At 39.9% G+C, this 10,000-nt stretch overlaps 1 protein-coding gene across 3 annotated transcripts in view; it reads right to left on the reverse strand.

The window, feature by feature from the left end:
- The window catches only part of gxylt1a (glucoside xylosyltransferase 1a), a 37,027-nt gene that overhangs the window by 4,858 nt on the left and 22,169 nt on the right, over positions 1 to 10,000 (reverse strand). For all 3 annotated transcript variants that reach the window (XM_079810154.1, XM_079810155.1, XM_079810156.1), the window contains 2 exons: positions 322 to 445; positions 78 to 250 (listed from right to left, as the gene is read on the reverse strand). In XM_079810154.1, coding sequence (XP_079666280.1) covers positions 78 to 250; positions 322 to 445 — 297 coding nt within the window. The remainder of the gene's footprint in view (positions 1 to 77; positions 251 to 321; positions 446 to 10,000) is intronic.

The raw sequence follows: 10,000 nt of genomic DNA on the forward strand, positions 1-10,000 counted from the left end.
TTGTAATCTGAGCTCAAGTTTCAGTAATGTTGTTTGTGTTGTTGTGTTGTTGTGTTGAAGGATAATAGTGGTCACACCTGCTGAATGATGTCATAGACGGCCCTGAAGGCCGGCTGCTTGTCGTCATGGTAAACCCCGCGGTTGCCGTGGAGAATGTAGACGCCGTGCTGCTCCGCCGCGGCGCAGTTGCTGCCGTAGATGCAGTGATCCGGCCGGTAATTCCACGGGCACGGGAACACCAGCAGACTCTCTGTGGGAGAGAGAGAGGTGAGATGCACAGGTCACATGACCTCACACTAATGATGATCATGTGACCTGTACCGGGGTTATGGTGGAATATGATGTTCAGCAGGTCCTGGTCTCCCCAGGTGATGTTCAGCTTGTACTTGTGCAGCAGAGGCACCAGCAGATCAGCCCACTTCAGATCCACTGCGGCCACGTCATTCTACACACACACACACACACACACACACACACACACACACACACACACACACACACACACACACACACACACACACACACACACACACACTTCTTTATACAGGTTTTACAAATGAGGAAGTCCCTAAAGGAAGGTTTTAGGATATTTTGATGTTTTGCCCACTTATGGGTACTAATGCTCCCAAAATATTAGGGATGCACCAAATTTTCGGCCGAAAGACTTTTATCACCGAAACAATTAACCCTTAATCGTCCCCTGGGCTCCAGCTGACCCCACTGGACTTTTCCTCCATTTTTTAAAAGTGTTCCCTTCATCTCAGGGTCATGAGACTCGGTGACTTTTCCTAGATAATCTAAACATGCACAAAAAATCTGGGCTTGATTTGGTTGTTCTAAAGGTGTGTAAAAATTTTTTTAACGCTTAAGTCCCTCGGGGTCAGATTGACCCCACATTGAAAATGAATGGGAAAGTGTAAAAAATATTTTTTTTTTCACTTTCTTTGTCAATTTTTTTTTACTAAATCCAGTATAAATCTGAAAATTTCCACATTTATATCAAGGTCTGGTCCTAGAGCATAAACACAAAGTAGAACGAACTTTCTGTCTCATACACACACGCACACACACACACAAACACACACATGTGTGTGACTGCAACAGAGAGTATTTTTATAGAAACTGGCAAATAAAATCAACAAAACTGGCATAAATCTGAAAGATTTTCATACATAAATGAAGGACAAATACTAGAGCACAAATGCAATATGGAACAAGCATGTTCACTCACACGCACACACACACAAACACAAACACAAACACAGGTGTCTGGAGCATTTTTGTGTATTTTGGCAATGAATGGGAAAATGTAAAAAATGCTTTTTTTTCACTTTGTTTGTAAAAAAAAAATCAACTAAATCCAGTATAAATCTGAAAATGTCTACATTTATATCAAGATCTGGTCCTAGAGCATAAACACAAAGTGGAACGAACTTTCTGTCTCATACACACACGCACACACACACACACACACACACACACACAAACACACACATGTGTGTGACTGCAACAGAGAGCATTTTATAGAAACTGGCAAATAAAATCAACAAATCTGGCATAAATCTGAAATAATTCCATACATAAATGAAGGACAAATACTAGAGCACAAATGCAACATGGAACAATCATGAGAAAGAGAAGGAAAAGGGCAAATAAAAGAAAGATGAAAGATCAGCTTAACTTCTGCATAACTTCCCTCTGGACCTCTAGTGGATAATGTGGTCATTGCACTCTCTTTCTCTTTAACTATAATTCCTAAAGTTTTTCCACAAACCTACAGATGGCGGTATTCTATCCCTAACTCATAGAGCAATGTCCAAAAACTATTTATATTTATTTAAGATCATCATTCAAGTGATTTTTTCATAAAAAAATAATTTTTAATGAGCCAATTTATGACATAGTTAAGTATTTGTCCAGTAAATAGGTAAAAAACTACCAAATACCCACAAAAACACAGCATAAATGTATAGTTGAGAAGTAAATAAAAAAAATGATATATAGTTTTCCATGTAAAAAAATTATATTTCCTTATGCAATCGCTCTGTAAAAGTTTGGGGTCTATCTGAGCACAAGGGACTCAAACGTAAACCCTACTTGAGGGGCGATTAAGGGTTAAATGCACTAGACCTAAATGTACTTTGTTTTTATGAGAGAACATTTAATTTTAAAACCTTTCTGTAGGCCTGTACATTATTATTTAATGTACACATGAGTGGGGTCAAGTTAAACATTTTAGTTTGAATTTTATTTTATACTGTGCATTGTTGCAATGTGCTAAATAAATATTGGCATAATTTGTAATTGATTTATTCTTTGAAACTTTAATATTAATTTATGCAATTGCAATGCCTTGATTTTAGTAAAGTTAGTACACAATCATAGCCATTAATGCAATGGTACTAATAATTGGCATAATTTCTTTCGGTTTTCGGCCTTGGTTTCCTCTTTTTCGGTTGCGGCCAAGAATTTTCATTTCGGTGCATCCGTACAAAATAAGGTTCAGTGCACACACACACAAACGTACACACACACACTCTGAAACAACACATAATGAAACCACAACTTCTCATTTTCAGCTGGTCTTAGCACACGATGTAACTGTAGAAGAGTCCAGTTTTAAATAGGAAAAATATTGAAAGTGTCTTTGGTCATTTTTTGAATGAGATGCTAATGGACTGATCTGAATCAATGATGTATGCTAAGCTATGCTAAAAGTGCTACCGCCAGATACAAAGATCGGCTGAATGGATTCAAAAACGGTAAAACTCAACTATTTAACTCTAGGGGACTTGAAAAATGAGCCTATTTCCAAAAAAAGTGGAGTGTTCCTTTAAGACCATAACGATTGAAATTTAAGACCTATACGACGCATTACCAAAATTATTTAAATCAAAGAAATTATTAAAAAATGTATTTCAATGAATTCAGTCATTGAAAAAGCATTAATTTAATTTACAGATAAAGCAATGACATTAGTAACCCTCCACAGCCAACAACGTGCCAAATGCCCAAAACCTCAGGCCCAACATGAAAATAGGCTAAAACAAACTTGCCCTCAAATAGAACAGATTACAAAACAGCAGATTATAGCCTAATAGAGATTCTAATGCAATTATTCTGGTTAAAATGCGATTAAAAAAAAAAAATTACAAATGAAAAGTGTATGCATATAACATTTTATATATTAATGAGACTAATAATAATTATTATATTCGATAAATACAAATATTTAACACAATTTTAAATTAAATTAAACATTTTCATTATTTAAAAAAATAACAATATAATAATAATACTGATAATAACAACATTTATATTTTACAGAAAAATTATTTTACAAAAAAACTGCTGGATTACCTGTTAATATGCAGACAGCCTATGACTAAATCATTAGAAAGGTCTAAAGATTTATTGTAAAAAACAAAAATCTGTGCTGTTTATCTGTGATATCAATTTCTTAAAGTCTGTGTATTTAATAGGCAATATGAGCCTCTTATGCATCCACTGTGGGGAAAAACTGTACATTGGAGAAAAACATGGATTGTCATATACATTTATTTAGAGAGAAGTATTATTTTTCATATTTGTTACCCAAACGAAACTCCACATTAGCCTCAGAGAAGTAATCGCTAGCCCTAATGTGAAGCTAGCGATGTAGGACATGTAGTGCTGATTGAGTGCAGACTTTATCACCTGAAGAAGAATATAAAACAATGCATGTCTGCCTCATTCTGTCCAACAAAATACAACGTTATTAACCGTAGACGTATTTTGCGGGCAGGTTATTGCTTTTATCATGGGATTTGTAGTTTTATCCCCCAGAAAGAACTACAACACCCCGAACGAATGCTCTGAGGGCGTAGCAAAGACTCTAGAGCTCCGCTTTGTAGTCACGATTCAATACTTTTTTGCTACTGTGTAACGTTAATAACTTTATACGGCCAGCGTTTCTGGAAATGAACGAGGATAAATTCTTTTTTTTAGACCTAACTGAATGAAATTTAAGATGAAATTCTGGCCGTTTTTAAGACATTTTAAGGCCTTTAATTAAAAAAACATAATAATTTTAGACATTTTAAGACTAGTGTTAGACCGATATATCGGGCTGATGTTTGTGATTTTTACGTGTATCGGCCGATATAAGGCTGCTGCGTTCGCCAATATTTTTTTCTCCTGCATTATTTCCAGACAGGCGTCCACAGGGCAGCTCTCACCGTCTTCAAACTGTCTCGCTTTCCCTCGCGCATATTAATCAAAATCAGCTGAGAATTGACACGATGGTAAAGGTGGAAAGACTGAAGTTTCACGTGGAGCATTGGGAGATTTTCTCCTGAATTACCGCTGGTGTTGCTCTAGAGATTAAGTTAAGCACCTACACTCTAAACAATGCTGGGTTAAAAATAACCCAAGTTGGGTTTAATATGGACTAACCCATCAATTGGGTTGTTTTAACCCATCAATTGGGTTGTTTTAAGCAAACATTTAACCCAACCGCTGGGTCAAAACAACCCAATTGCTGGGTTAGTCCATATTCAACCCAACTTGGGTTATTTTTAATCCAGCATTTTTAGACTGTAAGCATTAAATGACTAGGTTGTAAATAGTTTTAAATGAAGTATAGTGCAGTCAGTGTGCACTTTATTATGCTGCTCGCTTGTTGATACTGTGCGCAATAGTGTCATTATTTTATTTATGCTTAAATATTTATTTTCAGAATTTAGTTTCACCACTGAACTCTTTTTTTCTTGTTCTACCTCACCTGTTTTTACTATTTGTTAAATATAGTTTTTTTTTAGTTCAATAACTGTTCCTTTTTTAAATTGTATGGTGTTTTCTGCTTAGATGATGGGCTGGAGTGATGGCTGATCCAGAACCAGAGTTTTCTTGCTGTCCAAGGCCAGACCCAGGGCTCTGTCTGGCTTGAGGATGCCCTGGAGGTCTTCAGGAGTGAGCTGCTCTCATCAGAGTATTACAGCTCCATGCTGCTGCTATTCCTGACTTTACTCAAACAAACAACTCTCAAACAAACAACTGAAACACACACACTCACACACTGAAACAACACATAATGAAACAACACACACAGAAACAACACAGACACACACACACACACACACACACACACACACACACACACACACACACACACACACACACACACACACACAGAAACAACACACACACTCACACACACACTCACACACATAGTGAATGTCACTCTTTTTCTCCCTGTACTCATCAGTCCATTAGATAATCATCTGTGTGTGTGTGTGTGTGTGTGTGTGTGTGTGTGTGTGTGTGTGTGTGTGTGTGTGTGTGTGAGATGGGTAGGTTTAGGGGCAGTGTGTGTGTGTGTGTGATGGGTAGGTTTAGGGGCAGGGGCAGTGTGTGTGTGTGTGTGTGTGTGTGTGTGATGGGTAGGTTTAGGGGCAGGGGCAGTGTGTGTGTGTGTGTGTGTGTGTGTGTGTGTGTGTGTGTGTGTGATGGGTAGGTTTAGGGGCAGTGTGTGTGTGTGTGTGTGTGTGTGATGGGTAGGTTTAGGGGCAGGGGCAGTGTGTGTGTGTGTGTGTGTGTGTGTGTGTGTGTGATGGGTAGGTTTAGGGGCAGGGGCAGTGTGTGTGTGTGTGTGTGTGTGTGAGTGTGTGTGTGTGTGTGATGGGTAGGTTTAGGGTCAGTGTAAGGGGATAGAAAATACGGTTTGTACGGTATAAAAACCATTACGCCTATGGAATGTCCTCACATTTCACAAAAACAAACATGTGTGTGTGTATGTGTGTGTGTGTGTGTCTGTGTGTGAGAGAGAGAGAGAGTGTGTGAGAGAGTGTGTGAGTGTGTGTGTGTGTGTGTGTGTGATGGGTAGGTTTAGGGGCAGGGGCAGTGTGTGTGTGTGTGTGTGTGTGTGTGTGTGTGTGTGTGTGTGTGATGGGTAGGTTTAGGGGCAGGGTCAGTGTGTGTGTGTGTGTGTGTGTGTGTGATGGGTAGGTTTAGGGGCAGGGGCAGTGTGTGTGTGTGTGTGTGTGTGTGTGTGTGTGTGTGTGTGTGTGTGTGTGTGTGTGTGTGATGGGTAGGTTTAGGGGCAGGGGCAGTGTGTGTGTGTGTGTGTGTGTGTGTGTGTGTGTGTGTGTGATGGGTAGGTTTAGGGGCAGGGGCAGTGTGTGTGTGTGTGTGTGTGTGTGTGTGTGTGTGTGTGTGTGTGTGTGTGTGTGTGTGTGTGTGTGTGTGTGTGTGTGAGTGTGTGTGTGTGTGTGTGTGTGTGATGGGTAGGTTTAGGGGCAGGGGCAGTGTGTGTGTGTGTGTGTGTGTGTGTGTGTGTGTGTGTGATGGGTAGGTTTAGGGGCAGGGGCAGTGTGTGTGTGTGTGTGTGTGTGTGTGTGTGTGTGTGTGTGTGTGTGTGTGTGTGTGTGTGTGTGTGTGTGTGTGTGTGTGTGTGTGTGTGTGTGTGTGTGATGGGTAGGTTTAGGGGCAGGGGCAGTGTGTGTGTGTGTGTGTGTGTGTGTGTGTGATGGGTAGGTTTAGGGGCAGGGGCAGTGTGTGTGTGTGTGTGTGTGTGTGTGTGTGTGTGTGTGTGTGTGTGTGTGTGTGTGTGTGTGTGAGTGTGTGTGTGTGTGTGTGTGTGATGGGTAGGTTTAGGGGCAGGGGCAGTGTGTGTGTGTGTGTGTGTGTGTGTGTGTGTGTGTGTGTGTGATGGGTAGGTTTAGGGGCAGGGGCAGTGTGTGTGTGTGTGTGTGTGTGTGTGAGTGTGTGTGTGTGTGTGTGTGTGATGGGTAGGTTTAGGGGCAGGGGCAGTGTGTGTGTGTGTGTGTGTGTGTGTGTGTGTGTGTGTGTGTGTGTGTGTGTGTGTGTGTGTGTGTGATGGGTAGGTTTAGGGGCAGGGGCAGTGTGTGTGTGTGTGTGTGTGTGTGTGTGTGTGTGTGTGTGTGATGGGTAGGTTTAGGGGCAGTGTAAGGGGATAGAATATACAATTTATACAGTATAAAAACCATTACGCCTATGGAAAGTCCTCATAAAACATGAAAACCCAACATGTGTGTGTGTGTGTGTGTGTGTGTGTGTGTGTGTGTGTGTGTGTGTGTGTGTGTGTGTGTGTGTGTGTGTGTGTGTGTGTGTGAATAATTACTCTCGCTCAGTCTCATGTATGACGAATAAACAAATGAAGAAAACACTTCAGTAAAGAGAAAATAATCATCAGCAGAAGAGCAACAGCGGCATCTGCTGGCGGACGCTCTTTCTCACACTCACACACACACACTCTCTCACACACACAGTGAATGTCACTCTTTTTCTCCCTGTACTCATCAGTCCATCAGATAATCATCTGTGTGTGTGTGTGTGTGTGTGTGTATAATTACTCTCGCTCAGTCTCATGTATGGCGAATAAACGAATTAAGAAAAACAGGGCTCCAGATTGAGACTAAAATTTGAGAGTGTGCGACTGAATTTTTCATCCAATCATGGGCGTCGGAACCATTGTGTGTGTGTGTGGGACAAGACCCACACACTTTTTACGATCAGTGATATTGCACCCACTCACTATTATAGTCTTTAATTCAGCACATGTCTGTGTACCGACCCCTAATCGATAAACAATTATTATTAAACACGTTAGATGCTTTATTTCCACTTTTCTAATATTTTCTTCATTTTTATTGAAAATAAATGCCTTTCCGATTTGATATGTGATGGGAAAAGGGAGAAGATTGATTTCTGCGAAAGGCGAAATCGAACCGCGGGTCGATTTGTGTCAAAACTAGATGCGGTGCATCTTACCCCTACACTACTGCCGCTCTAAATGTTATTGTGATTTTCGTGATTTTGTCTTTCTGAACTATACGTTTAGCAAGTAAAGCGGTATATATTTGTACTTAATGTAATTGGCCTCTACTCCAGTAAACATTTCTGAGGACCCACATTTAGTTTGCTTCCGATGCCCATGAATCCAGTGGCACGTGTGCAACCAGTACATTTGCCTGCTGTCATACTGGAGAAATTAAGAAAATACACTTACTAATTATAATTGATAGACGTTATATCTGGCTAATTCTATCTTTGCCAGCCGTTTCTATATGAGATAATATTGAACCATTTGTCCGTGATGCATGTTTGCTATTCGCAATCCAGAAGAGAGAGAGAGAGAGAGAGAGAGAGAGAGAGAGAGAGAGAGAGAGAGAGAGAGAGAGAGAGAGAGAGAGAGACACTTTAGGGATGTGCTGTGATATTAAATTTTATTTTCGATTTCGGCTTCCAAGAATTATAAAAAGAAGATATGAGGTAAAACTCTTCCTATAGCCGTGTATATCCTTCCCTTCACAGCCGCTGTCATTTCTCCATAAACCTGAACTTAACTCAGAATCAGAGATTGTTGTAAACTGCAGTCTCTACTGCTGCTAAACTGCGGGATGTGTTTGATTATGGATTACTGGATTATGTGTTTGATAATAAAGAGATATTAAATGCACAATAATCCACGCAAGAGACACTGTTTCCACCTTCAAGGCGGCTTATGTGTGTGTGCTGCGAAATGCGTGTCTAAACCATCAAATACGCAACAAATAGCCGGTGTCAAAATGACCGGATTGGAGAGTAGTTACTTTAACAGTTTATATCTTAAATGGGCGTAGATAGTTTGGAGAAATAGGAGAATATGATATTAGTTCTGCATTCGGTCTTAAAGGGGCAGCGTCTAATAAACCTGCTGATGATTGAGCCATTCATTCGATCGAACAAAAGGCAAATAGAAAATATTCACATCTCTTGAATGAATAACTTTTATAAGCATTAATCTATCAATTTATACAGTGAAAACTATGCAGAGTTATTTTATTACTTTATTAGATTTCTTTGTAGGTTTGTTCTTTACTGTAATATTAATGTTATCAGACCTTCTGAATGCCTGCACACTGGCCCATTTACACATAGATGTTTTATATTTTTGTTCAAACATTGCTGTTTCTTTTGCTATAGATATTTAACTTTTCAGATTATAAAGCCATGTTAATTATGTTTTTTTTTTCATAAAAAAATATATACAGTATAATAAAAAGAACCGATAAGAATACTGTAAGTAATACCGTTGAAACCTTAACGATACCCATCGCTATTAGTAATACAGTGGACATTAGCAGATTTGGTTAGCGTGTTGATTTACGGTGTGCGGCCCTACATTTTCTGGTTGTTCCCCTAAAATCCCCATTTCAAATGTTTACGTACTTTTCTTCTTTTTATTTTTTGAGCGGTGATAAAATATATTGCTCTTGTAAATACTTGCCAGCATTTCAGTAATGAAAGTCTCTAGATCTTTAAAATTGTATCCAAATTACAGCAAAGCGCAACCGTACGGTGGCCTGCAGGGGTCAAAAAGGATATAAACAGTGAATTTTGAAGTCATCTTGAAGGCTCAGAGATGTGGATTCGGACGGCAATTCAATTACCACACGACCTGGTGTTTGTCTAAAAACAGTAGGTAATTCGGCCGGGGATTTTAAGTGGGAGAAAAACACTGACATTCTGGATTCGGGCGGCAATAAAATCACTCACTAGCCCCTGTCAATGATGAAAATACCTCACGACCCCACAAGAAACAACTATCCATCCGAATAGGGCTTTTGACAGTAGATGGCGCTTATGGAACAGCAGAAATATATTGAAATAGCTTCCTCCAGTAATGCTGTTCTGTTCTGGCTTTGACAGCGCATGAGGGCCAGTGTTTGTAATAGCACACGCTACTCTAACAACATATAGTTCATGCTTAATTCAAGCACTTTCAAGGACCTGTGTTTGTCTTCAAGTACTTTCCAGGCCTTGAATCCATGTGTCTGAAATTCAAGAACTTTCAAGTACTTTCAAGAAGCGTGGGAACCCTGTGTGTGTGTGAGTGTGTGTGTGTGTGTGTGTGTGTGTGTGTGTGTGTGTGTGTGTGTGTGTGTGTGAGAGTGTGTGAGAGAGAGTGTGTGTGTGTGTGTGTGTGTGTGTGTGTGTGTGTGTGTGTGTGAGTGTGTGT

Source organism: Gobio gobio (genome assembly GCF_949357685.1).
Source record: "Gobio gobio genome assembly, chromosome: 25".
NCBI lineage: Eukaryota > Metazoa > Chordata > Actinopteri > Cypriniformes > Gobionidae > Gobio > Gobio gobio.